We start from the raw sequence: 27,826 nt of genomic DNA, 5'->3' as shown, positions 1-27,826 counted from the left end.
CATGTTTCCTTTTCTTGACGTCCAACATAACGTCCCTAAATAATGGCTAATACGTGTACGTAAAAAGCTACCTCCCTTTATCACATTAGCTTTGATCATTTTTTGCTAATTATGCAGCCCTTGCCTGGTTGTCTGGTGAGCGTTGTAGTTTAAGAACAGAGTTTCGCCGATTTTGCGGTCAGTGGTCTGTCAGGCTGCAGCACAATTCTTGGCAGCATTTGAAGCCAGGGAAGCTAGAAGCAGGTAGAATTAGGACACATCACAGTGGCAGGCCCGGACACGGAGCTCTTCATCTGTGCATTAACACACAGCAAATGTTGCATTCAGATCAAAAGTTTAAGAAACTAATAATAAGACCGTAAGTCATTAACTACGGCAGCGTTCACGGCAGCAGGCGCTCACAGGTATTAACCGCCATCTATTAAAAGCATAACCCCAGGCCTTTTCTGCCATGTAGTCAAAATCCTATTATGCAAGTCTATAACATTTACATCACACCATTTAAAGCTCCCCCAGGGTGAAGACCAAAGGCTTAGACCTAAAATACAGATGATTTAATGGTTCTGCACAAAATACTACATGGTGATGGAGCTATTTTACAATAAAAAATAATAAAGTCCGGATGAATGGCTGAACGAAAATGTCTTTCACGATACGATAATAGCTCTCAATGGATCTCTCACGTTGCTTTTTGTGTGGAAACTTCTTTCCTCTTGGGAAAAAATTAGGGGCATCGAGTGAATGAGCGCTGGCAGAGAAAGCGGTCATCAGTGGCTGTGACTGATGCTTTGTGGCCTGCAGCTGTGGCATTGAATACCACACACACCTTAGCTTTTTTTTCGCCTCATCACCCCCCCTGTGCTGTACATGTTTGCCAAAGCACAATTCATGAAATAGCTGCTCGTAGTCTCTTATTTTCCACACACTGGAATGTTTATTTTTCCATGCATGCCCATCACATTCAGAAAGCAGTCATTTTCTACTGTGGAATTTACTGTGTTTTGGGGTTTAACATGACCTTCACATTATAAGGCACTTCGAAACTCAAGAAAATAAAAAAGGTGTTTCGTGTTCTACTTTCTTCTTCTGTTTATTTTTTGAATTCTTTTACTTTTTGCGCCATCTCCGTCCTCCAGATCCGTTGTGACAGTCAGTGTAACACCTCCCGGGGGTCAGTAGATGCCCAGTTTGTCCCAGAAGTCACAGATGTCGTTCCTGGAGCCCGCCTGTGAGTGTGAGTGCACCGTTAGGTTCATCATCAGCCAGCCGCTGGACCCACTGTACTGCGGCCAGGCCGGGGCACGCTGCTGCTGGCAGAACCTTGTCTGCTGGAAATGGGAACTGGGGTTACCACCATGAGCGAAAGCCCCCCAGTAGCACAGCATGCGATTGGAGAGTAGCTGCTCGGGTGTAGACAAAGTGAAGTTGCTGATGGATGCCGAGTTGAAAAGGAAGGGGAGCTCAGCGCCGTGGCAGGCGTGGTGGTAACAGAAGGTCAGGCCAGACCAAACGCGGTGGTCACTCGCCACGTGGTCGAAAACATACATCCACACTGAGCTGCCGAGCTGGGCCCCGACTCGAGCCGCCTTGCGCGACGGGCAGAGAAAGATGTAGTCTGTCACAATCTGGACATAAAAGCACACAGGACAGAGACAAATGAGGATAAAGAAACGTCCATTGGCGCCTGTCATGGCTGCCCATTGCTCACCAAGGGATTGACACTGTGACAATCTCTTCACTTTCACTTCATTCACATCTGCATATGAGTAAAAAGTGCCCTTGTAAGCAGCTGTCTCACTTTCACATGTGAGGGGTTTAATGAATAATTAAATGAAATAAGAGAGTCAGCGTAACAATGCACAAGAGAGCAGTCCGGCATGGGACTGTGCAATATAATCCAAATACAGGATATCTTAATACACTGTAGTTTGACTGTTTTTTTTACACATGTATTCTAAAAGTCTTCTTTTTTTCAAGTAACTGTATTCTAAACATTAAACATGCACTACCTTCGGAGTACATCCCATCTCTGCTAATACAAAAACAATGTTTTGCACCTATTTTTTTCTTACTTCCCCAGGGGAGCATCAGAACTTATCAGCAAGGAGGCCATTTACACCTGCATTTAGTGATGGATGGATCTTAAAGCAAAATGTAAATGGAATTGAATTGGGTAAAAAAAAAAATTGTCTAGTAAGTTGTAAGATACCTTCAAACTGTGAAGCTTAAACAACTTCAGACGTTTTGACTGATGAGTCTCTGTCGAGTCTAACCAGTCAACTAATTAAATGTATTAATTTACAACCCCCCAAACACACACACACACACACACACACACACACACTCACATTTAAAACCAATATAAGACCCTGGGCTCAGTAAAATATATTCCCCTTTCATCCACCTTCTGGAGTAATGTGACATTTGTGTTGATGGCTGACATTTGACAAGACCTTTGCCACCTCATGGGATGATTTAGTCTTGAGAAGCAGCAATTGATATTCTTCTCATGCAGAGAGGAATATCAGGCAGAATTTTAAAGATCTTTTTATTCAAACTGTTATCTGCCCTCTCTGATGCAAAAAAATATGGGAAACCCAAAAGGGTATTGATGCTGCTATTTCACACTTTTTAAATGGTTTTGGACTTCATGGACGTTTTGGTAGTCAGTTTAAACCTGTGCCTGCATGGTTGCTCTGCTTAGAAAGCTCAACTGAGACTCTTGCCCCCTCTTCTGGACAACTGCAGTGTAGCACATACATCTACACCACTAATTAACTGGAAATTAAGCTAACCAAATAAACATAAGCGTGTAAAAGGTCAAATATATATCAAATATATATAAGCATATAAGTCTCTGTCATTTGTCTTTGATTTTTTAATATAGTAATAAAAGCTCATAGGCATAGTAGGAAGTTATCTGATTTGACGTACAATACATTTAAGAAACGGCCCAGCGGGTAAGTGGAGACATTCAGAAGTGTCCTTTTCATGCTCTGTGGCTTCCCCTCCCTCCAGATGTGAGGGGACCAGTGTGTTGGACGTGACTGGCCTTGAAGGCATCAGCATGGAACCTCGTCCTTTGAGAAATTTTAATCAGGAGAACGACACTACACACTCCCTCTCTTTCTCTCCCGCTCTTTCTTTATCTCTCTCTCTCTCTCTCTAATGCTTGATCATACACACACTCAAAAAACATTATGTTATGATAACATGCAGTATAACACCTTAATTCTTTATATAAACTAAGCTCTAAGTTGGATCTCGCTTGGGTGTAGCTCAGTTTTGCCAGATATGCGATGGTTTTAGCCCACAGTCATCCCATAAACGATGATCCAATTATCACTTCTACATGGTGCTGTCAGCAAACCTCGCAAACACACTCTCTGTTATCAGACCTTCTCATCAGCCCTCTTATTCATATGGTCCCCAACTCCCTACTTCTCATTTATCATGAGCATAAAAAACATGCCCCCGCGTTTCAAATGCAATTCTGAACAAATGTGACAAGCCAAATATTTAACAATACCGCCCTGGTCCTGTAGATTCCGGTGAGTGGTACCACCCACCTGCGAGAGCATGTCTCTGCGGTCGGAGCTCCTGTAATGGGGGAAGTACTTGCGCAGGATCTTGAGAGCGTGCTGTTTGAAGATGGCAGTGGTGTACACTGTGCTCTCCACGGCAGAGACAGGTTTGGTAAAGACGCCATACACAAAGATCACCCCCTCCTCCGATGTGGTCCCTGAAAATGAGGCAAATGTTTGTCATGGGGAAAAAAGATAAATAGATAAAAATAAATAGATAAATAGGGGTGGTAGTAGCATAGTGGGTAACACACTCGCCTATGAACCAGGAGACCCAGGTTTAAACCCCACTTACTACCATTAGGTACCTGAGCAAGACGCTTAACCAGGAGACCACAAAGTCACAAGTTCAACCCCCACTTACTACCAATGTGTCCTTTATCCCTGAGTGTCTCCGGGGGGGGACTGTCTCTGTAACTACTGATTGATAAATATAGAATGTAGATGTAGGATGTAGAATGTAATGTAGAACGTAGCCTTTGGGGGAACCATCCTGACCCAGTAGAACTGGTTTCTCCTTCTGCCAGTTTCCTTTGAGGAAAGCAGTCACAGACTGCTCCTTGATCAGTTCTCCATCGATGTAGGGTCCCCAAGTCTCAAAGACCTCCAGGAAGCGGAATGGATTAACAACCTTTGAGCCTGAGGCAGAAACGAAGTGGTTATTGAATGCTTATCTTTATCTTTCCCAGCAGAAGCATCTGAAAATGCTACGCTGCTACTCTGCTCCGCCTTCACCATTAACAATGATGCGGTTGATGGAGGTTCTTTGTGCTGTTCTCTATACTGTTAACAGAAAGGTCTCTATCTGTGATGAGAGCACTTGTGGTGAGGCGGCCTTACTGGATTTCAGCTGCGCGGCAAGGACAGCCTGGGGGCTGAGGGACAGAAGACAGACAATGTCCTTTACAGAGCAGTTGGCCATCTTAGCGAAATCCTTCCCCAACTTCAGCGCGTCGTGTCTGTTGTGAGCAAAAGAATAAAACTGATTATAACAGGCACTTTCTACTCTGATAGAGACAGCAGAAGAGAGGCCTGCACAACAAGTAGGCTCATTTAGACTAGGGTAATTCGGGAAATTGTTTTCCATTATAAAATGATTATTAAATGGTCATAGACAAAGTGAGAAGTATAATCAGACCCACATTTGCTGATGCACCAGACACTCAGCTAGTCTGAGGAAGGCCAGTTTTATTGCTTCTTTAGTCAATAGCTGTACTAAGATCATTACTAAATGAAAGTGATAGTGGATACAGCATTCCAATAGAAATTATATCTGAACAGTATTTCTAATGAAAAATCCACGGTCGTGGTGTATGAGCCTGATGTTCTGCATTTTTAATGTCTGTATCTATGTACAGACATTGGGTGGTAGTAGCCTAGTGGGTAAGACACTTGCCTGTGAACCAGAAGACACAGGTTCAAATCCCACTTACTACCATTGTGTCCCTGAGCAAGACACTTAACCCTAAGTTGCTCCAGGGAGACTGTCCCTGTAACTACTGATTGTAAGTCGCTCATGATAAGGGAGTCTGATAAATGCTGTAAATGTAAATATATGTACGGCTTTGTGATCACCTGGTTTTCAGTGGGATGGAGAAGGGGAGGCTCTGGAACACAGCCTGTTTGAACAGGGACTTACTGCTCTGGATCATCAGGTGCAGGCTCACGGACTGCGCCCCCGCACTCTCCCCAAATATTGTTACCTGCATACAAAGTACAGGGATGGATGCATGTGTACACATGCACAATTTAAATAGAACAACCGTAGTTGTTAAAATGAAGCGGCAGGTCTTCTGCTTTTGTCATTTACTGCCAAAAAATGACAGTGCTTGCAAAATAAAGCCTCGTGTTTAGACAGGTAGACCAGATGTTTCTACTCTCGGCCAAATGTTTTGTCATTGCGCTCCCCTTACCAGACAGGCACACAATTCAGACCCAATCTGTGCATGAACACGTTTCATTTTTTTTTTTTTTTTTTTCAGAAATGTGTTTAAATTTATTCCTCTTAAAATAAGGCTTTCAGAAGAACACGGGTAGCAGAAGCACCCACAGTATATTCTTATATTCTTGAATTCCATATACGTTTTTAGGTGGACTTTGTATATGATGCTGCCTTGCCTTTCTGGGGTCGCCTCCAAAGACAGCAATATTCTGTTGGACCCAGAGAAGAGCTGCCTGCTGGTCCAAAATTCCGTAATTCCCTGTTGCTGAGGTCTTGGGTTCTTTACCTGACACAAGGAAACCAAATGCCCCTGGAAGGAAACAGAACGTTTATTAGTGTTTAATCAGTCAGTTTCAGTTGACTCGGACACGGCAATGCAAAATGCTGGGTCCTACCTAGGCGATAGGCCACATTCACTATCACCGTGTGTGTAAAGTTGCTGATGAACCTTCCATCATAGAGAGGCTTGGAGGGCGAGCCCGCGATGAAATCCCCCCCATGCATCCACACCATCACAGGCAGCGGCGCCCGCAGTGGCGAGGTGAAGTCCACATCCAACGGCACCCAGATGTTGAGGTAGAGACAGTCTTCACTGACCTGAGCACATGGACAGCGTTCAGCTTTAAGTTCAACCTGCTGATGTATCTGTTGAGTCAAATTATTCACTGAAAAAACAGGCCTTTTTAGCAGAAATTGTCCATTGCCAAGTGAAAAAAAGAGCTTGATAAGAACAAAATGTCACTAGGTGAGTTTAGATGAATGCTGTGTTCTCAGTGGAACAAAAGCCAGTTGTGTTTGTATCAAGTGGTGAGTATACAGTGCAAATGCTGTGAAATCAATATGGATATTTGGAAGTCAATATGGACTTCTAGGACTCAGAACTACGTAACTTAAGTTTCTTTCTAAATGCTGTGCTCTTGAGGCGAATTGTTTTGCGTGAGCATGGTGACAACCTTGATGAGAAGCCACTCTGTGTGCAGCGTGAACCGATGTGCTCAGAGCTTCTTGCATTTCATTGGTTAAAACATAAAACAACATTATTCTGCAACGTTCCACAATGATAAAAAGCGCTTGTGCGGAATTAGTCTCTGACCAATACCAATTCTTGACACTAAAAATAATTCATTAAGATGGGCAAAATCATTTTCCTAACATTTACACTTGCTTTCTATTTGCTCACCTTATCTGGACACTCATCAGTAATGGGACCGATGCAGCCTTGCATGCATGCGGCTCGCGGGTACGTGGCATTGTATTCGCCTTTCCATGGCACGACAGGTCTGGGTGGCTTCCACCGATATGCTGCCACTGGTGGATCCGCATAAGGAATCCCATAAAATATATGAGCCTTTTCCACCGTTGTGCCACGAATGATGCCGTCTTTGGTGAAGACTCTGGGTCCTGGGTTAAGTGAATTGAATGTCTCCCCATCATCTGTACCGACTTTGTTACTTTTCTCATTGTTGAGCAAAGACCTGTCAAGCTGGAACCCCCTTTCATATATGACAGGTTCGTTTCTGACCAGAATTCCTGAGGAGATGCTTCGTAGCAGCCCAGAGAGGTTGAACTCAGTCTCGGCATCTTTGAGGCTGGCGGTGAATACAAATCCCACAATGCAAAGGGACAGAAACCCGCTGCAGAGATTCATCTTCCTTAAATGTTAGCAGCGGCTTGGTAGAAACGAATTCTGCGCCCTTGTCTTGAAGTTATGAAGATGTTACCTAGATTTCCATCGGGTTCTCTTGCTTTCACCTGACCATCGCTATTGAACTTCTAGCTGAAATGGGCAGAGGATCTGCTTAAAACTCCTCTGTCTTGTGCTGTGTAAACACTTGTGACTTCAATTAACCGAAAGTTTTTTTCTGAGGCCGTAGGCAGAGTCTGAAACAACAGCTCTCTTGTCCTGTTTATGGCCAAAGGAAGGCACATGACACTAGCATCTGGAGGGCAGCACTGTGATGGCGGTAATTGAGAGCACCTCGTCTGTCCTTCAGCAAATATTTTAATGCAGGTTCCCATGATGCCAATAATAGTTTACACTTTTCACAGTTTGATGCATTTGGTTTGTGTGCGTGTGTGTGTGTACACCCTTACAAAAATTTAATCACATTTCCGTCTGTATTTAAATATTGAATTGTATAATAATGATCAGTATAAAAATATGTGATAATTTTCTCCCCTTTTAAATTAAATCATCAGTATAATTTTGTAACACATTTTATACTCTATATCACATTAGAATGTTTCTTATTGGGAATGTCACACTACCGCTACTGCTATGCATAATCTTTTTTATTATGAATTTCACATTATTATTCATTAATAAATATCAACCAACCATGGATACAAGAGATGTATTACCATGTTTTTGTTTGCCCACTTCTGAACATCTGATTACCATCTTTTACCAAGATGGTAATTTGATCATTATAGCAGAATCCATCCGATAAAGATTACGTTGTAGTATGATGTAGTTTTGCTGAACTATTTTCAAATGAAATAATACAACATTTACAGTATACCTATGCATTTTTACATGTTTGAAAAAAGGGCCTTTATTTATTTACCCATAGGTTTCCCAACTGTGATTGCAGGGGGTCTCCAAGTACAATAATTTAGAACATAAATAAATAATTAAAAATAAAAAACTTGAAAACAGCACACATGCATTAAAAAACTAATTTATATTTGTATGTATTTAAAAAAGGAAATATTGTATATACTGTGCATACCTGAATACATGTGATGAAGACATGTATTTAAAATAAGATAATAATCCTTTCTTCCAACCCTACCTTAATTTAATCAAAACTTTAAAATGCTTGCTTCTATAGAATGTTCCAAATTAAATAAAAATATGATATAATGAAATAAACAACAATATGAATAAGACAGATTTACAATATGCAAATAAAAATTTAATAATATAATATAAATGTACATATTATTGTGAAATATTATCTCACGGACCTTTTATTTACTTTCAGTCAATTTTATTCCAGAACGTCCGTTTTTCTTTTCAGAACCATCCTGCTGCCAATCCCCTTCTCTGACGTAATCAGGTGAACACCTGCATGGCATTTATACCATTTTGCTGATTGGTTGAGGGTTCGGCTCCAGCGAGATTCCAGCTTCACGCGGCCTTGCCGCCGATGAGATATCGCGATAGTTCACCAGGTCGTATTTAATTTAGTGGACGCGTTGTTCGGGCATGTTAGCGATGAACGCACTTTTCTTTAGGGGCCTGTTAGCTTTTACGTGCACTTTATTCATGTTTGTACACCAGTCACTGTCGTTGGGTGAGTATTGTTTTTTTTAAGGTAATAGTTTTTTTTTAATTATCTCGACGTGATGTGGAGGTTTGTTTTTAATGTTTCAGGGAGCTGCGTGCCTTACAGCTTCTCCATCTGTTGGTTGAAGAAGAACAGCGCGTCGCCTGACAGGTTTCTGTTCTCGCCTGCTTCTCCGACACCGACACCTCCACCCAAACCCCACACTGTATCCGTCTCTGCCCCAGCTCGCAGCTCAGCATCCGGCTAAACGGCACGGAGGTGGCGTCCGTGGGGAAGCCGGGGAAATACGCGTCGGTGACGTTTCTGAGGTCCGGAGCCCACTCACTGACCCTGCAGCGCGGCGACGCCGAACGGACGTGGCTCTTTTCCGTCGCCGCACGTGAGATAATAATAATAATAATAATAATTCTAACCATTGTAATACAAACAACTATTCATGTCACGTATAATATTTGTGAAAAGTTTCATTTCTCTTTCAGGTTCTAACGTTATAGAGCTCAAAGGAGAGGAGCCTCCTAGTAATTCCTCTCTGGTGTGTAAAACTGCTACTCGAGTTTTGTTCACAGAACCGACTTCAGAGTTGTCTAGTTTGAAAATGTTTGCAGCTTGAGGAACTGCCATCTTGGCTGGCATTTAAAAATGCCATGTTAAGACAGGAGGCAGTTGAATTCTTAATATGAATGTTATTTATTCTTCTTCATCTTCCTCCGCTTGTCCATGTCCGGGTCGCGGAACCCCAAGGTGTTCCCAGACCAGATTGGAGATGAGTTGGCCCATCGTTTTTCTGGTCGAGGACCATGGTCTCAGATTTGGAGGTGTTGCTCCTCATCCCAGCCGCTTCACACTCTGCTGCGAACCTTTCCAGCAAGAGCTGAAGGTCAGAACCTGATGAAGCTAGGAGGACTGCATCATCCGCAAAAAGCAGAGATGAGATTCTCCTGCCACCAAACTCCACTCCATGGCTGCGCCTAGAAATTCTGTCCATATACGTTATGAACAGAACCGGTGACAATGGGCACCCCTGGTGGAGTCCAGCCCTCATAGGGGACAGGTCTGACTTACTGCTGGCTATGCGGACCAAGCTCACGCTCCTCTGGTACAGGGACTGAATGGCCTTTAACAAAAATACTCCTGGAGCGCCCCCCATAGGGTGCCCCTGGGGACATGGTTATAAACCTTCTCTAAATCCACAAAACAAATCTGGATTGGTTGTGCAAACAAGGCTAAAGAGCTGGTCCACATTTCCACTGCCAGGACGAAAACCGCATTGCTCCTCAGATTCAACTATCGACCGGATCCTCCTCTCCAGTACCTTGGAGGTAGACCTTTCCAGGGAGGCTGAGGAGTGTGATGTTAGAACACACCCTCCAACAACATACATAGCCACAGCCCTACAACATCCACAGCCATGAGATACCCAGGACTGATCTCATCCACCCCCAGGGCTCTGCTGCTGTGTAGCTGTTTGACTAACTCAGCAACTTCTAAGCCTGAGATTGGACGTTCCATGCCCAGGTATCCCAGCCCTGGTTCCTCATTGGAATGCACTTCGTTGGGATTGAGGAGCTTCCGACTAAAGCCCCAGTCAACATCAGCAGCTGCCCATCCCGACTGTAAACAGTGTGAGCGAGTTGCTGCCTTCCTCTCCTGAGGTGCCGGATGGTTTGCCTGAACCTCTTTGGAGCCGATCAGTTGTCTTTCTCCATGGCCTCACCGAACTCCTCCCACACCTGAGATTTTGCCTCGACAACTGCCACTGTTGCACCCAGCTTGGCCATCCGGTACTGTCTGCTGCTTCTGGAGACTTCCATGCCCTGTAGACCTCCATCAGCCTGACTGCTCCCCTAACCTCTGGCGTCCACCAGCGGGTATGGGGGTTACCACTACGACTGGTACCGGCCACCTTGAGACCACAGCTAGCAACAGCCGCCTTAACAATCGAGTTGAACAAGGGCCATTCGGACTGAATGTCCCCCACTGCTCTCGGGACGCGGTCAAAGCTCTGCTGGAGGTGGGAATTGAAGACCATCTTGACAGGTTCTTCTGCCAGGGGTTGACAGTAGACCCTCACTATACATTTGGGTCTGCCAGGTCTACGTGGCATCTTCCCCTGCCACCTGATCCAACTCACCACCAGGTGGTGATCAGTTGACTGCTCCGCTCCTCTCTTCACCCAAGTGTCCAAAACATATGGCCGCAGGACAGATGATACGACTACAAATTCAATCATCGATTCAATCAGGCTGCCCTGGTACCAAGTGAAAAAATGGACATCCTTATGTTCGGTCATGGTCTTCGTTATGGCCAAACTTCGGCTTGCACAGAAGTCCAATAACGAAACACCACTCGATTTCAGAACTGGCAGGCCGTTCCTCCCAATCACGCCCCTCCAGGTCATGCTGTCATTGCCCACGTGAGCATTAAAGTCCCCCAGCAGGACAATGGAGTCCCATATCTAGCACTCCTCCCAGGGACTCCAAAAAGGGTGGGTACTCTGAGCTGCTATTTGGCGCATAAGCGCAACAGTCAGGACCCATTCCCTGACCCGAAGGTGCATGGAAGCTACTCTCTCGTTCCCAATAGTAAACCCCAACAAACAGGCTGAGAGTCTTGGGGCTAACAAAAAGCCAACCCCAGCCTTCCACCTCTTACCCGGAGCAACTCCAGTCAAGGAGAGTGTCCAACTTCTCTCAAGGACTTTGGTTCCAGAGTCAATGCTATGTGTCAAGGTGAGTCTGACTATATCTTACCGGTACCACTCAACCTCTTCCACAAGCTCCAGCTTCTTCCCCGCCGGTCTGCCACCCGATCCACATTGAACCTGACCCTTGGTGGGTGGTGGGTCCACAGTTGGATGTATGTTTCCTGTTTGGGCTGGGCCCAGCCGGACCCCATGGGCAAACCCCGGCCACCAGGCACTCGCCCACGGGCACCAACCCAGGCCTGGCTCCAGGGTGGGACCCCGATAACCCTCCGGGCCTGGGAACTCTTTGTTATTCATTCCATGAAAGATTTTCTGAACTGTTCTTTGTCTCACCATTTACCTAAGACCAATTTGTCATGGGAGACCCTATCAGGGGCACCAAGTGCCCCAGACAACATAGCTCCTAGGATCATTAGGGCTCTCCTCCACCACGATAAAGTGACTGTTCAAGGAGGAGATGTAATTTATTATTGGCTGTAATCCATCATGGATGCTGTAGCACATGAGGAGATTCATAATTATAACTAGTATGTGTTTAAACACACAGGAGTATCAAGGTTTGAAAACCAGTGGTTCCCACTGGATATTTATTAATTTATGAACGTGTGGCCCTTACATTTGGTGAAGTATTCAGCATTCAAGTGCTGTTTATGTAATCCAAAGGCTGTCTAGATGTATTGTGCTTGATTTAGGCTCTATGATTTGATGTCCTTTAGGTCAGTAATACGTTATGACCGTGGTCATTTGGGGTGTTAGAAAATATTCATACAGCAATGAATCTCAACATTTTGAGGTGATATTGTATCAATACAGGGACCTCAAATATCAATATTTTTGTACACGAATGTAGTCCATGGATGGTGCTGTCGAGCATTTTTTCTAGTGAGGTCAGCAGAGATGAGACTCTGCAGGCGACTACAACCGCCGTTCCTGTAGATGGCGCTGTACAGCTCAGTACTTTGAATTACTGCTTAACATTCCAGGCACAGTGTAATCGCAAAACATGACTAACCATTCACAGCATCTTTCATTTTAATGAACTGTAAAATATTGCAATATGTTCAGTACCACAATATATCGTGAGAATTGTATCGTGACCCGTGTATCGTTATGCGTATCCTATCGCATCCTTGCCAATACACACCCCTAGAAATCATACATGTAGCACGATGAGGTTTGCTGCTGAACATTAAAACTATCCCGATGGTCTGCGAGCCCTCAGGGGAACACCGTGTTGAGTGATTGTGGAGAGACTGAGTGGAGGGAGTAATTGCTTCATTGAAAATGTGTAATTATTCATTGATTTGCACTGTTCTGATACTGATTATTAGTAATTGAGAAGATAAAATAATATTTATTTCATGAGCAAGAAAAAGGTACTGGTCTCTAGTTAAGCACTCATTTCATTGAAGGACCATCTTGACAATCCACACATTTGCCACTAAAATCTTGGAATGAAATAGTGACTTCATAAGTTAAAGGCACAACAGAAAACCCTCACCTGGCATCCCTATGGATTCAGATTTCATCCCTGACTCTCTGGACAACACATTCAAGATATGGGAATATCTGTAGGAATCTGAATCAACATTGTGTATTAAACAAAAAATTAGCTGACTGTCTCTATAAGATTGGGGGGAATGTATGATACTCAATGGCAGACAGCCTGTTCTCAAACTTAGAGGGAATTTGTTTTGGAAGACTGCTTAGATTCTTTAAACATATGTTCCATGCTACTACATTTTGCCGACAGTGTGTAATTTTGTGCACAAAAGATTAAGGTGTATTATAGAATTTAACTTTTTTTTTTTCTTCCCATGCAGGACATCAGCCATGCCTTTTCTGACCAAGGTTTTTCTTGTGGAAGTAATGCTGTGTTCCTCTACCAGGATGAGGACTTCATGCTATTAGTGGGTAAGCAAAAGGTCTTGTGTTTAGTTCCTGCCCCGGTCATTAACTCATTCTGGGGTTATCAGGGAAGACCCTGCCTTTACGCCTGAAGATGGAGTCAGTCAGCAGTTCCATGCTGCTGATGTCCTGGAGAACAGAGGGAATTCCAGCACCTACAGGCTCCCTCCACAATGTCTCCCTATTCCACCAAGAGATGGGGGATTATGTGATTGAGAGAACCGATGTCACCGCCTCTCAGCAGTACCGTTTCAGCGGTCTGGAGGGATGCAGTCCTTATCTGGTCTGTGTGGAGATAGCGGGTTGGCATTCTGTCATTTGCCTCTCCACACTCACAGGTAAATAAATGCCAAAAGTTGCTCTGTTTAGCTGGTTAAAGCTACTGCTGGTCCTCAAAACATGATGTCTTTATTTCATCCTTTACTGTCCAGTCTGCATGAGTGAGTGCACTAGGGCTGCAACAACGAAGCGATTAAATCGATAAAAATCGATTACTAAAAGAGTTGGCAACAAATTTCGTAATCGATTTGTTATGTCGCGCGACGCGGAGACGTTTGACTATTAAAAAAAAAAAAAAAAAAAAAAAAACTTTATTTAAGCGTGGAGCGGAGTGAACACACTCGGTCTATGCAAAAGCGACATGGCACGGCATGGGAGCACCACGGCAATGATCCAGCACCAGAAACGCGTGTTTGATGAGGAGGAAGGGAGTTCAGCAGCAGGGTAAGTCGCTACAGAATCCTACTTTTGTTCCATTTTGAAGTGAGGATTGTAATGTCCCTGGTGCTGGTGTTTAACTCGCCGCAGAGGAGAACTAGACGGGGAGTTACAGCGCCACCTACAGGTGTGGAGGGGGAGGGTGAGGCGACGGAGGGTGATGGTAGCCTAGTGGGTAACACACTCGCCTATTGTGTCCCTGAGCAGGACACTAAACCATAAGTTGCTCCAGGGGGACTGTCCCTGTAACTACTGATTGTCGCTCTGGATAAGGGCGTCTGATAAAAGCTGTAAGCTTGACAAGCATGACAAGTTAGCGTTAGAGCGTTAATAACAGTAGTAAAGCAGGGGTGCTATAGTTACTTTGCACTTTGCATTAAAAGACTAAAGACATGTTTTTATTCACTAACCTATTTTGGACAATTTATTTTTCAATCTGTTGTCATGTATAGCTACACTGCAAAAAAAGCTTTTCTTACCTAGAAATTTTGTCTCGTTTCCAGTCCAAATATCTTTGTAGTGTTCTTTATTTTTTTTTATAAATTATTTATGGTTCAGCTCAGGTGGCACTTTATTTAAAATAAAATTGGCAGATGTAAAGCATTAATGTGTTTTTTATGTTAGTCCATTTTTTTTTGTTTTTTTATTATTATTATAACAGCTCAAGGAGCAACATGTTTGTGCACTTCCTAAAGATTTTGGTTCTGTTTTTGAATAAAGGGTTGGAAATGAATGCTTTTTTTTTTTTTTTTTTTTTATCCGATTCTACGATTAATCAAAAAAATAGACAGATTAATTGATTACTAAAATAGTCGTTAGTTGCAGCCCTAGAGTGCACTTCGATGTCATAAAACTTGCTTCCATGTTATCCATGGTACTATGTACTACATGCAGTGGATTTAAAAAAAAAATAAAAATGTAAGTGACTGTAATGTAACAACATACATACTGCCACATACTGGATTTTAAGGCCCACTTCTTTTTGGAAATACCTTGTTGTGATGTTTTACCATGTAACCACTGTTTAACATTCTCTGCTAGGTCAACCTCCACTCTGAACAGTTCCACTAAGTATTGTTTTTGATGAGTAGTGTGGGTGTCCTGTCACATTAAACCTGCATTAAATCAATGAAATGTGACCTGAACAGAAGGTTTAATGTTCACTACCTGTTAAACATAAAATGAGAATATAGACCTTGGTGGATTCATGAATGATATTTTAATATTGTGTAAGGTTTGCAATTTTTTTATACGACCTGTAGATCCTGAAATACCAAGAAACTTCCATGTGACCTCTTGGAGCAGCAGCAGCAGTTTGACAGTGGCTTGGGATTGTCCTTGGAACAATAAGTTCTCCTTCTTCCTCCTCACTGTGCTCTTCCTCAATGGCACAAACCACGTGGTGGACGAGAAATTCCACAGGAAGGAGCAGGAGCCTTTCACCTTCACCCTGGAAAACGTGCCCCCCTGCAGCAGAGTGCAGTTCGCCATACGCACTGTTTGTGGTTTGGGGGCGGAAGCTCGCAGGAGCAAGACTGTTATGATTGATGGTAACTCTGGTAAGAAACGGAGCAGAATCTTCTCTGAAGACATTCCACCTTATGCTACTTAACACCTTTTGGGGTCAGTCCCAAAAAGTTGTTTTTTTTTTTTTTTTTTTTTTTTTTTTTTTAAACCAGTGGTGGGGCTACAGATTTCTGTCACTATTAATAAGGTCTAGTGAACTTTTATATTTTTCCTCATGCTTCCTAGCTCACTCTGAAATTGAAAACCTGCATCAGTTCCATGGTGGACCAGACAACTACACCTTGATTTGGAGCATCAAGAACACCTCGTCCATTGCTTTTTTCAGGGTGTACCATGAAGGGAGAATGCATGGCTCTACATTCAGCACCACACACACTGTGGGAAACCTGGAGCCCTGCCATCGACACATGGCCAGGGTGGAGGCTGTGTGTAGTGAGAGCGTAGTCATGAGTGTGAAGACCCTGCAGACATACACTGGTATGTGTAATTGATGCTTTGAAGACAGTGTCACATTTAGGAAGCAGCTTGATCTGGAGGTCCATTTTCATCTGCAGCAGGGGATGTTTCCATTTTCATTAGTTTTTTGTTAAGTAGGATCAGGTGGTGATAAACTAAAGAGCCAGGTCTTATTTGGATGGGGAGAATTGGGCAGCTATTTGCTTCAGAAGCAAGTTGCCTATAGAAATCTTGTTCTTTGATTGATGTGTTTTCCTTGCCTTGCGAAGGTCCCCAAGGTGTGGTAAACCTGCGCTACAGACCTGAAGCCTCCACGGCTCTCTGGAGCAGACGGTCTGGACCAGGCACAGTATTCAGTTACAAGCTCTCCTACCGAAACGGCTCTCTGGTCCACAAAGGGCGGCTGCAGCAGCCAGTGTTGCCTCTGATCGACTTGGTTCAGGGCCTGTCCTACATCCTGCAAGTATGGGAGGCATGCCTGGGGTTGTGGAGCCAGAGTCCAGCTGTGCTACACTTCAGCAAAGAGAATGGGTCTCTTGACCTCTCGACTCCTGATTATGGTGAGGTCCGCTCATTATAAGAGCATTTTGTTTAAAGCAGGGGTGTCACGGCCCATGGGCCACGAGCGTATCCTGAGAGATCACTATGTATATGACACAAAGTACAAATCCCATAATGCAGTGCTTCAGTTGCCTTGACAAAACACGATCTTTACGCTGCAGCTTAATCTGTACTTGAGCAGTTCCCACGTTGACAGCAAATGGGTTGTGAGGCAGCTCAATTGTTTAGTTTTTTTTTTTTTTTGGTTTAAAGCTTCTCTGGGCTTAGACCTGTTCCTCTCCCATAACTTTCTGAAGATTTAGAGTGCAACTTATCTTCTTCTCTGGCTGTCGTTGTTCCCTGGATGCTGCCTGAAGACTTTAAAGATCCTAAGGCGGCAGTACGTCTCACACTTGAGAAAATCGTCAAAACTAAAGTCAGTTCATACTTTGTGAAGTTTGAAGTTGCACCTGAATTTGTCAATTTGATCCCATATGTCATTCGGTCCTTAGCTGGAAGACCTTCTGCGCTTGTTTCTTCACCCATTAAAAGTTGACATTTTAGAGCTTGCGGATTTTGGTCAAAACGGGACAAAAATCAGCTTCCAGACATTAGACGCCTCTGTTGCGAACGCCATGGATCCTTTTCCATCTGCTGAGCTGCTGGACTTCCTTCAGATACTGCAACCTGCCAATATCACAATAAAAGACAACTACCTGTTTTGGGATGGTGAGTCAGCATTGCTTTCCCTGTTTACAATGAATACAACATTAGAAAATATCTAATTCATATTGAATCATATGGGGGCAGTGGTGGCCTAGCGGTTAAGGAAACGGACCTGTAATCAGAAGGTTGCCTGTTCGAATCCCGAACTGCCAAGGTGCCACTGTGGTGTCACTGAGCAAAGCACCGTCCCCACACACCTGTCATCGCTGCCCACTGCTCACCAAGGGTGATGGTTAAAAGCAGACAACACATTTAGTTCTGTTACATTGTTCTGTGCTGCAGCGTTTCACAATGACAATCGCGTTAGAATAGTTTTACTTTCCAGACTTAAATTATTAAAATCTTTTTAATAATTAAAATTTTATTAAAATTCAGTGGTATTTTAGTGGAAGATTGTGATTCTATGCTCATTCGCAGACCATGATGAGTGTGCCATTCCTGAGCTGAACAGATGCCCCAAAAATTCCCTTTGCATCAACACTTTGGACTCCTACATCTGTGTTTGCAAGGCTGGTTACTATGATGTCAGCCCATTCTTCACCCATAGCATGACTTGTTACGGTAAGGATTAAAAAAAAAACGTGTTTATTCCATGCCTGTGCTGCTTTATTTGGATAATTTCATCTTGCTTCTGTTTTATTTGTCAGAGAAGGGCACTTTCAGCCATTGTCTGAACAAGTTCATAGTCGGTGGCGTGGCAAAGAACTTCCTGGTTGAATACTTTGGGGGCAATGTGACAGTGGTCTTGAATAATGGTCGCTGTCCAGTAGCAGAGAGCAAGACACTGTACTACTTTAATGTGTCCAGCTACCCATCCCACTGTGGGACCAGGAAACGTGTGAGTATCCTTTAAAAGAAGAGGTTCAAATGTTTCTTTTCAGTCAACAATGACTGTACAGTAATTTCAATATCTGTAGATATTGGGATTAGTAGTGTTTCATCAAACTTGGAGTGCAATTTTTTTTAAATCCCTCAGTCCTCAAGCTTACAGAGTGTCTGTAGACATCAATACAGAACCCATCTTATTCTGAAATACGTTTGCATTTACTGTTCTCTTTACCAGAAATGTGTGTGTGGTCTTTTTTTTTTTTTTTTGTGCTGAAACCTCAGAAAAAGATGAATTACTGCATTCGATGACAGAGATGTGCTGGTTTCCAGGTGAACTGGACTCACATTGAGCTCAGCAACAACCTAACCGTGACCACAACCCAAAAGCAGATAATCACACGGCAGGACCTCAGGATAGTGCTGAAGTGCATCTTTCCCAGGATCTACCTGCGGAAGGCCCTCACACCCGTGGACCAGGACTGGTGAGAACACAGCTGCTCTTTATTTAAGTTCATTTTAATGTTCTGTTCTAGGTTAATTATGCTCTCACACGAACATCCACAAGCAATGTGTACTTCATTATTCGTCATGTATCACAATGCCAACATTATAGAGCTTTTCTTTTAAGTGAAATTATTGTCTTTGTGAAACACTGCAGCACAGCAGACAATAAAATATGTCCTCTGCTTTTAACCATCACCCTTGGTGAGCAGTGGGCAGCCATGACAGGCACCCGGGGAGCAGTGTGTGGGCACGGTGCTTTGCTTAGTGACACCCCAGTGGCACCTTGGCTCGAACCCAGAACCTTACGGGTCCGCTTCCTTACCCGCTAGGCCACCACTGCCCCTTTTCTTTTGTAAATAAACTTCCGTGCAAACTGCTTCCAACAATAACCTAGTTCTTTAATTTGCATACAGAAAATGTTTTGTAACTGTCTCCTGTTCTTTGTCAGGATAAGCTCTCACACTGTGGTGGAATACAACGCTTCTCAGATATTGGAGGTGTCCATGAGTCTGTACGGTGACGACTCGTTCATGTACAACTACACTAGTCCCCCTGCTCTGACTCCCGATGACATTCTGTTCTTCGAGGTGGCACTGCAGTCACAGAACAGCTTTACTTCAGGTTTGATACTGGATGTGGTGTCCTGCTGGGCCACAGAGAGTCCAGATCCACAGGACGCCACCAAAGGCATCTTCCTAAGAGATGGGTGAGGGCGGATGTCTAGGCTTCATTACTGTAATTTAACATAGCAGCAAAACGACGACCCAGTATGTGTGTGTCTGTGTTTGTTGGGGTGGGGGGTATTAAACCACTGGATGATTAAAAAAAAATATATATATGAGGCAGAAAGGTTTATTCGTACTATGAGCTAGCAGCTATTTCATTACTGTTATGGTCACAATGAACAAATGTATTTTTGTCTGAGGTGTCCTATCGACATGACGTTCCAGTGGCTCTTGGGAAACGGAGTAGGGCCAAAGAGCAGGTTTGCTCTCCAGATGTTCCACATGCCATTGGCGCTGCCTTTCTACGTGCACTGTCTGACCAGGATCTGTAGTCCAGATGAAGACTGCACCACGGTAGAATCTCAACCTTACCAAATATATGTTACATACTGACATAAAGTGCACGTTCTTCACAATGCTGGTGGCTTTCCTGATGCAGAGTGTGTGGTAAATGTCCGTTATGGAGGGAAGAGAGACCGATGATCTTCTTAGCTGATGTGGTGCAGTTCCCAAACCAGACTGTGATTCAGCTGGTCAGAATGCTCTCAATAGTCCCCCTATAGAAGGTGCTGGGAGACGGGCTTCCAGCCTCTGCAGGAAGTAGAGATGCTTCTTTGCTGTTAAACTGGTGTTGAGAATCCAGGAGAGTTCTCCTCTAGATGAACATTGAGGAACTTTGTGTTCTTGACTGTCTCCACACAATATCTGTCAATGTTCAGTGGAGAGCGGTCCCTCCGTTATCTTCTGTCCACTTTCAGAAACAGATTTGTCTATAGTAAACAGTCAGTCGGTCGTTGCACCTCCTCTCTGTACACTGACTCATGGTTCTTGCTGACTCGCCACGGTCGTGTCAGCTTGATGACGTGGTTGGAGCTGTGCAGTCGTGGGTCAGCAGGGTGAACAGCATTGGACTGAGCACACTGCCCTGAGGAGCTCCAGTGCTCAGTGTGGTGGTGCTGGAGATGCAGCTCCCGATCCAGACACACTGTGGTCTCTCGGTCAGGAAGTCCAAGATCCAGTTCAGGCCCAGCAGGCTCAGCTTCTCGACCAGGTGCTGAGGAATGATTGTGTTGAATGCTGAACTGAAGTCTATGAACATCTATGAGCCCGATTAAAATGCTAGAAATCATTACATTTCATTGCAAATTTGGTTTATTTAACCATGTGTTCCATCATTATTACTATTATTACATTATTATTAATAATACATTTTACAAGATGTGTTGAACACTTTTTTTTTTTTTTTTTTTTTTTTTTTTTTTTTTGCTTTCATGAATTTAATAATTTAAGTCTTATATAAGAAACTATCTAAATAATTATACTATTGATCAATACAACATCCCATTGGAAGTGTCAACTTTATCTTTCAGGAATGCCCAGCCAAGCTCTACTCAAAGGTGCGAAGAGACCTGCGTAACACGCCATCCGCCGTTGTGTCTGCTGGGCCGTTATTCATCGGTGCATCAACTGATGCTGTAAAGATTCAGCGTAAGTTTAATGTAGTTTAGTTTTTTTTTTTTTCTTTTTTTTTTTTAAATCCTTTCAGTATCCATGTGCAAAAGCATTCATCAGTTTAATACAAAAGCCCTGATGTATGAATGATGTCTCCAATTCATGACTGCATCTTTCTTTTGTTTCCAGGACAGGAGCATGTCGTTTTGGGTGGAATTTTTGGGCTCTTGGTGTTCACAATATCAGTTGTAATTGCAATAAAAACAATGACTGCTGGCTGAAAACACATATGGTTAAAATTATGTTCTCATTATTTTTTTAAACCATTCATTCATTAACAATTTATTTCACCTTAATGTTTATTTTATGTAGAAATGATCAATCTATAATGTGGTGAAAGAACCTAAAAAGAATAAAGTTTTGCCCTAAATGTTCCTGGCATTGGTTGTGTTCTGGTAATGCTAAGTAACAAAAGTAAGCAAAAAATGGTTCATGAAGCGACAGGGGTACAAATCCCACATGAACCATTACATCAGAAGGCGGTAAATTACTATAAGATTATGGGCCATTAAACCACCTTACACAGAGCTACGTCCAGAACTATAGGGATGAAGCTCCACATTTACTGAGCAGTGTATGTTGAACGAGCAGCATAAGGGCCCAGCGTACCTGAAAGCCTGCTGTTCAACAATCTGATGTGAAATAAGAACATCCAGTAGGTACATCTCTTCTGAACAAAGAAATCCCACCCCATAACGCTCTCACAAAGATTCGAAGTTGTGCGTTCATGTTAATGGTCAGGGAAGTGGGTCACAGGACTGGATTTGGTCACATTTTTCTAGTAATAATGGTGGCATTTCCTAATATGTATGTTGCATTTTCATTGTGTATTTGGTGCATAATGTTTATAACACTGTACATACTATTTTTGTCTAGCATAAATGCAATTTATCAGTGAGGAACAAAATTGGAATATTTGCATTAACGTAAAGTCATTTTCTGTTCTTTTTGTAGAAAATATTTGTGGACAAGTGACTGCCCACCTCTTTGCATAAATTTTCAAAATAAGTGCTTTTGGTGACAAAATCTGAATTAAAGGCTTATAATAGTCTCGGAGGCCAGAGATTTGTAGAAATCCTCGCGCTGTCGTATAGCGGCATCTATTGTTTGAATATTTTACTGCGCCATCGATCACTTTCGCTAAACAGCGTACCAGGCATACAGTTATGGCCTAATGTTTTGACTGACACTAATACTGGTTTTCACAAAGTTTGCTGCCAGAATGTTATAAAGAGTGATCAGATGAATTGCAAAGTCCCTCTTTCTCATGAAAATCAACTTAATCCTCATAAAGACCATTTCCACTGCATTTCAGCCCTGCCACAAAAGGACCTGCGGAGATCACTGAAATGATCCTCTCATTAACACAAGTAAGAGTGTTGATGAGCTCAAGGCTGGAGATCATTCTGTCTTGCTGACTGAGTTAGAATAGCAGACTGGTTTCTTTAAAAGGAGGGTGATGCTTGAAATTGTTCTTCCTCTGTTAACAACGGTTTCCTGAAAGGAAACACGTGCGGTCATCATTGTGTTACACAAAAGTGCTTCACAGGCAAGAATATTGCTGCTACTAAGATTACGTGCAATCAACCATTTATCGGATCAAAAACTTCAAGGAGAGAAGTTCAAGTGTTGTAAAGAAGGCTTCAGGGTGAACAAGAAAGTCCAGCAAGTGTCAGGACCGTCTCCTAAAGATGATTCAGCTGCAGGATCAGGGTGCCACCAGTGCAGAGCTTGCTCAGGAATGTGAGGGCATCTGCACACAGAGTGAGGTGAAGACTTTTTGGAGGGCAGCAAAGAAGTCACTTCTCTCCATGAACCACTGGGTGGTAGTAGCCTCGGAGTAACGTTACATTTACAGCATTCAGTAGTTACAGGGACAGTCCCCCTGGAGCAACTTAGGGTTAAGTGTCTTGCTCAGGGACACGATGGTAGTAAGTGGGATTTGAACCCGGGTCTTCTGGTTCACAGGCAAGTGTGTGTCGTGACTAAGGTTACTTTATGCTCCAACTTTGTCCTCCCCAGACACGGGCTACACGCAAAGTACAATTTAAAACAGTAACACTTTATTTGTTATTTAAGTCAACCAGCTAGAACACATGTTGGGGGTGTATCAGAATAAAACACTGCCTGGAGCTGTTACACATCACCAATACTGCCGATTGGATGCCACCCTCCCCGATACACACACAGCAAATAGTGACAAAGTTCAGAGCACATGTACAAACCCACAATTCATCAAAATAGGAAAATCACACCAAACACAGGTTACAAACCACAAGTAAAGAACCACAAAGAGGGTTGGGTGGGTAATAAAATCAGTATAGTAAATTAACCATGCTGGTTATCTTAACCCCATACACATAACAATCCTGAATATTCAATAAAAACATACCTATATAAAATTACCTATTTAATAAGAAAAAGATCTTAAAACAGTCAGTACTAGACGGCTCCCCCCCCCGACCAGTACAAAACCATTGTACCCAACCCACCAACCAAATTGTCATACAAATTGTCAAACCAGAATTGTGCACACGTCGGTCTCCAGGCGTTCGCCCTCCTGGGTGCTCGGCAACAAACTCCGGCATGTTCCTCTCCAGGTCGACCCAAACCTCCTTCCGCCATCGGCCACAGCTGCTGTACAACAATCCCGCTGCAACACAAGCAGTCGGGCCAATAGAAGGAATGCTCCACAGACAATGAGCACCAGCCAATAAAACACAGTACTACAATCCCATCTACTTGACATGTTACCCACTAGGCTACTACCATAAGGGAGTTTGATAAATGCTGTAAATGTAAAGAAAACAGCAAGGGTAGACTGATATTCTAAAAAGGTGAAATGGTTGTTACTTGTGATACACAGCAGCACAGCACACAGTGCACACAGTGAAATTTGTCTTCTGCATTTAACCCTTAGTGAGCAGTGGGCAGCCATGTGTGGGAACCTATAGAATATGCCATCAACGTTGTTTGTTTATAACTGATATTCTGTCCGTTTAATATCAGGTTTCTTATCTCGGCTATTTTCACACGATCTAAAAAAAAAAGATGAATAAAAATGCACGAGTGACCGTAATTTGCTCTGATCTTTCCTGTCTGACATCCTTACACGCAGCAGTGGACCCATAACGCCAGGGGGCGATCGCGTCCGGTCTCAACTCACCTATTGTAAAACACAGAAGAAGAATCTGGCACAAGATGGCGGCGTCCGCGTCGGAAAGCGTGAGTGAATCGCGTTCGGAAAAAAAGGCCCAAAAGGCAAAACATAAAGGTACTGGTGGCTTAAAAAAAAAAAACGATTGCTATCATTATTAAACTGGGTGCTATGTTCTCTTGACCATTTAAAGATCTTAGGCAGAGGACGGAGATGTTTTAGCAGTCTCGGCTGACGCTAACCCCGGCTCTTTAGTTGATCTTGTTGCGCTTGTTGTGGCGGTGTGTGTGTGTAAGAAGAAGAGTGTGAAACCCGAGCTCGTTTTCTTGCAGCGGCGGACGAGTCTGAGCTTCTCACCGTGCCGGAGGGATGGAAGGAGCCCGGCTTTACCAGAGAGGACAACCCCAGGGGGCTGCTGGAGGAGAGCAGCTTCGCAACACTCTTCCCCAAGTACAGAGAAGCCTACCTGAAGGAGTGCTGGCCTCTCGTCCAGAAGGCCCTCTCAGATTTAGTACGTGGTGGCCACTGTCCTGAAACCAACTAGCTAATAGGACAACTCCTTTGAGAAATGTATGAGCACGCCGAATTGTATTATTATTATTTTTCAGTTTATAAAGGCTACCCTGGATTTGATCGAGGGAAGCGTAACTGTTGCCACCACCAAGAAGACATTTGACCCTTATGCTATTTTGAGGGCGAGAGACCTAATAAAGCTGCTGGCCCGCAGTGTACCATTTGAACAGGCATGTGGCCTCACCTTGATGTCTCTCTTCATGTTTGCGGCTATTTTCGTGCAGACCAAAAATCAAATCTGTTTTTTTTTTTTTTTTTTTCCTCAGGCGGTGCGCGTACTTGAAGACAACATGGCATGCGACATCATAAAAATCGGGACTCTTGTCCAAAACAGAGAGCGTTTTGTGAAAAGAAGACAGAGGTTGATTGGTCCCAAAGGATCTACACTAAAGGTGCGCACGTGTTTGGGATCAGTGTCGGCCTAGTGGGTAAGGAAGCGGACCTGTAATCGGGGGGTTGCCGTTTTGAATCCCGAACCGCCCAGGTGAAAGTGAAATGATTGTCATTGTGAAACACGATTCAACGAAATATGTCCTCTGCTTTTAACAATCAACCGTTGCAGCCATGACGGGTGCCCGGGGAGCAGAGTGTGGGGATAGTGATTTGGCAGTTCAGGATTCGATTTTGATTACGGGGCCGCTTCCTTAACCACGGTCCTTTGCCACTGGGCAAAGTAGCGTCCAAACATAATGCTCACAGGGCGACTGTCATGGCTGACCACTGCTCACCAAGGGTGATGGGTTAAAAGCAAAGGACACATTTCTTACTTTCGATATAATGGTCAGGTGCTACCTCCAGGGGGCAGCATTTGCTAGTTTTTTTAGTTTAATATTCGAAGTTTGATCTACATAGTTTTAATTTTTCTACATTTTACACCTGTTTCAGTGTTACAGTGGTGCTTTTTTGTCTAAATTATTTCTTTATATGCACATGACATTATATTTGTTGGTGCTGGTCCTAAGCCCGAGTAAACTGCTGAAGAAAGGATTAGTTTGTAGTTTTTCATTCATCCATCTCTCTGTAGTTTTGATGTAAAAAATTTTTTATTTGTGTTTGATATACCACATTTTAAATTCTCTTGAAGGCCATGAATTATTGTGGGGGGGAAACACCACCACCTTTTACACAGCCTTGTATTTTTGAATAAGTGTTTTTCTTTTGCTCTCTTCGGGGACCACAGGCGTTAGAGCTGCTAACGAACTGCTATGTTATGGTCCAAGGAAACACGGTATCAGCGCTGGGACCCTACAGTGGCCTCAAAGAGGTGAGGGCTTAAGGGCTTCCATTGATTTTACTCCTCCATATCAATTTATGTCACATTTTGGTAAAGAGGTGTTTATTAAAATATATTGCAGTTTTTAGACTGTTCCCAGAGGTCTTCTGTGTGTCTGCATCCAGCTAGTAAAGTGGAACATCTTGTTTTCCTCTTGTTCCTCAGGTGCGGAAGGTAGTTCTGGACACAATGAAGAACATTCACCCCATATACAACATCAAGGTAATGCCAAACATTGGAGATGAGTTGTGGGGGAATGACCCGTTTGCTACCGTTCACATACTAGCAAATTTCATATACACACTTGCCCGATGAAGAGTTCCATCCTTGTTCTAGACCTTGTGACTGACAAAATGCCATCTCTGGGTTCAGATGCCAGGTGGGCACTACCTAGAGCTGAGGGCGGAAAACAGAATTTGTTTATCTCTGTACCTGAGGTTTGCTGTGTTAATTCCCCTTGTGCTTGTAAATCCAAATTTTCTTTTCCCATTTCTGTCCCATATCCTTGCTGGAAAGACGTTAATGATAAAACGGGAGCTCGCCAATGACCCTGATCTTCGCACTCAAAGCTGGGAACGCTTTCTGCCAAATTTCAAACACAAGCGCCTAGCCAAACGAAAGAAGCCCAAAAACAAGAAAGTCAAAAAGGAATACACTCCTTTCCCTCCACCACAACCCGAGAGCAAGGTCAGCGCTTATAAAAATACATTAATATGACTATTACTAACAGATTATGTGCTGCAAATAATGTTTTATCTTTGCCACATAAATATTTTTGGTCACATTTTTGGAGATCTGTTGAAATATTTTTTAACAACTTTAAAATTGCATTAATATTGTCGTATGTGTTTTAACACCTGACAGCTCGACCGTGAGCTGGCCACAGGAGAGTTCTTCCTTCGTGAGAGTGAAAAGAGAAGAAAGAAAATGAACGAAATAAAGGTGAGACATCAGAGTTCTGCTGAAAGTGTAACACCCACCACAGCCTTTCCTTTTGTACATCAGATTTGGAGGAGAAGCCTAGAGAAGCATAAGAGTGGTGGTTTTAATTTTTCCTTCCCAGGTTAAACAAGCTGAAGTACTCAGTAGGAGACAGGAGGAGCGGAAGAAGGCTTTCATCCCACCCAAAGAGAAGCCTGCCAGGAAGGTTCAAAAAGGTACAAGGAAGTGGATACATGACATCCTTTTGAAGTCTAAAGCATTATATACCCTATATAATAGTCATATTTTTTATGTAATCACTACTGGTGCTTCCTTGTATGTGCAGGGACACAATGGTAGTAAGTGGGATTTGAACCTGGGTCTTCTAACAATGATAAATCTGTGTCTAGATTATCCTATGGAAAGGTCCATGTAAAATCCATTCAATCCATTGCAAAGTTGTTGTTTCTTAAATAAGACTGTGGTGTTTTGTTAAATGTCACTTTTGGTCACTTCATGCAGGCCCTGCAGAAGCCAAAATCGATATTGAGGCCATCAAAGACAAAGTTAAGAAAGCAAAGACCAAGAAGCTTGGTGCTCCTCCTCCAGTCCCTCCCCCCCCAGCTGTTCCTGTTAAGGGGAAGAAGAAAAAAAGCAAGAGTTGATTGAAAAGAATTAAATTTCACCCTTGAAAGGACATTATTTTGGCTTGTTGCATTGCTGTCTGTTCTATAATGTGTAATTGTGCAGCAGACCGGACTGTAAAATTGGTTTTCTAAAGCAGGTCGGGTATCTGCAGAGATGGTCAGGGGCTGCTGGAAAATCCATACTGCATATAGTGCTTGGTGTATTTCTGTGGGTTTTGTAGGGTTCTGGCCACATGCTGTTTTATTAAATAAAAATGAAACGGACATGTTCTGTTCAACTGACTATGCT

General features: G+C 43.2%; 4 protein-coding genes across 4 annotated transcripts; 3 read left to right on the top strand and 1 right to left on the bottom strand.

The window, feature by feature from the left end:
- Nucleotides 1-906: 906 nt before the first annotated feature.
- On the bottom strand, nt 907-7,369 carry LOC114764876 (crystal protein). Its single transcript, XM_028954837.1, has 8 exons — nt 6,707-7,369; nt 5,922-6,123; nt 5,703-5,836; nt 5,160-5,287; nt 4,425-4,543; nt 4,083-4,223; nt 3,570-3,742; nt 907-1,625 (listed from the first exon to the last, which is right to left on the bottom strand). Exons 1-8 carry the CDS (start codon nt 7,172-7,174, stop codon nt 1,173-1,175), a joined length of 1,818 nt encoding a protein of 605 aa, XP_028810670.1. The 5' UTR covers nt 7,175-7,369; the 3' UTR covers nt 907-1,172.
- Nucleotides 7,370-8,405: 1,036 nt separating this feature from the next.
- On the top strand, nt 8,406-17,310 carry LOC114765040 (uncharacterized). Its single transcript, XM_028955088.1, has 10 exons — nt 8,406-8,825; nt 8,906-8,969; nt 9,044-9,198; nt 9,299-9,351; nt 13,347-13,437; nt 13,500-13,769; nt 15,411-15,707; nt 15,901-16,152; nt 16,401-16,691; nt 16,945-17,310. The coding sequence occupies exons 1-10, from the start codon at nt 8,738-8,740 to the stop codon at nt 16,992-16,994; spliced, it is 1,611 nt and encodes a 536-aa protein (XP_028810921.1). The 5' UTR covers nt 8,406-8,737; the 3' UTR covers nt 16,995-17,310.
- Nucleotides 17,027-21,941, top strand: LOC114765207 (uromodulin-like 1). The gene is made up of 10 exons (XM_028955285.1): nt 17,027-17,107; nt 17,184-17,400; nt 17,815-17,958; nt 18,045-18,235; nt 18,556-18,707; nt 19,178-19,435; nt 19,655-19,808; nt 20,825-20,942; nt 21,096-21,154; nt 21,921-21,941. The coding sequence occupies exons 1-10, from the start codon at nt 17,036-17,038 to the stop codon at nt 21,939-21,941; spliced, it is 1,386 nt and encodes a 461-aa protein (XP_028811118.1). The 5' UTR covers nt 17,027-17,035.
- A 2,214-nt stretch (nt 21,942-24,155) lies between these two features.
- Nucleotides 24,156-27,592, top strand: krr1 (KRR1 small subunit processome component homolog). The gene is made up of 10 exons (XM_028955166.1): nt 24,156-24,240; nt 24,456-24,634; nt 24,732-24,866; nt 24,963-25,088; nt 25,877-25,960; nt 26,135-26,191; nt 26,486-26,656; nt 26,834-26,911; nt 27,033-27,126; nt 27,413-27,592. Exons 1-10 carry the CDS (start codon nt 24,168-24,170, stop codon nt 27,553-27,555), a joined length of 1,140 nt encoding a protein of 379 aa, XP_028810999.1. The 5' UTR covers nt 24,156-24,167; the 3' UTR covers nt 27,556-27,592.
- Nucleotides 27,593-27,826: the final 234 nt, after the last annotated feature.

The sequence above is a fragment of the Denticeps clupeoides genome, chromosome 15, assembly GCF_900700375.1.
Source record: "Denticeps clupeoides chromosome 15, fDenClu1.1, whole genome shotgun sequence".
In the NCBI taxonomy this organism is placed as follows: Eukaryota; Metazoa; Chordata; class Actinopteri; order Clupeiformes; family Denticipitidae; genus Denticeps; species Denticeps clupeoides.
This window is presented reverse-complemented; position numbering and strand designations above follow the sequence as displayed.

Excerpts from the sequence above, each read along its gene's own strand:
- LOC114765040 (XM_028955088.1), top strand. The coding sequence starts at position 8,738 with ATGTTAGCGATGAACGCACTTTTCTTTAGGGGCCTGTTAGCTTTTACG. Across the intron at positions 8,970-9,043 it reads AACAGCGCGTCGCCTGACAG|CTCGCAGCTCAGCATCCGGC; the intron begins GTTTCTGTTCTC and ends TCTCTGCCCCAG. Across the intron at positions 16,153-16,400 it reads GACCCTGCAGACATACACTG|GTCCCCAAGGTGTGGTAAAC; the intron begins GTATGTGTAATT and ends TGCCTTGCGAAG.
- LOC114765207 (XM_028955285.1), top strand. The coding sequence starts at position 17,036 with ATGCTGCCTGAAGACTTTAAAGATCCTAAGGCGGCAGTACGTCTCACA. Across the intron at positions 17,108-17,183 it reads AGAAAATCGTCAAAACTAAA|CTGGAAGACCTTCTGCGCTT; the intron begins GTCAGTTCATAC and ends TTCGGTCCTTAG. Across the intron at positions 20,943-21,095 it reads TGATGCTGTAAAGATTCAGC|GACAGGAGCATGTCGTTTTG; the intron begins GTAAGTTTAATG and ends TTTTGTTTCCAG.
- krr1 (XM_028955166.1), top strand. The coding sequence starts at position 24,168 with ATGGCGGCGTCCGCGTCGGAAAGCGTGAGTGAATCGCGTTCGGAAAAA. Across the intron at positions 25,961-26,134 it reads CCTACAGTGGCCTCAAAGAG|GTGCGGAAGGTAGTTCTGGA; the intron begins GTGAGGGCTTAA and ends CTTGTTCCTCAG. Across the intron at positions 27,127-27,412 it reads TGCCAGGAAGGTTCAAAAAG|GCCCTGCAGAAGCCAAAATC; the intron begins GTACAAGGAAGT and ends CACTTCATGCAG.
- LOC114764876 (XM_028954837.1), bottom strand. The coding sequence starts at position 7,174 with ATGAATCTCTGCAGCGGGTTTCTGTCCCTTTGCATTGTGGGATTTGTA. Across the intron at positions 5,288-5,702 it reads TTGGAGGCGACCCCAGAAAG|GTAACAATATTTGGGGAGAG; the intron begins GCAAGGCAGCAT and ends CTTTGTATGCAG. Across the intron at positions 1,626-3,569 it reads GCAGAGACATGCTCTCGCAG|ATTGTGACAGACTACATCTT; the intron begins GTGGGTGGTACC and ends TTTTATGTCCAG.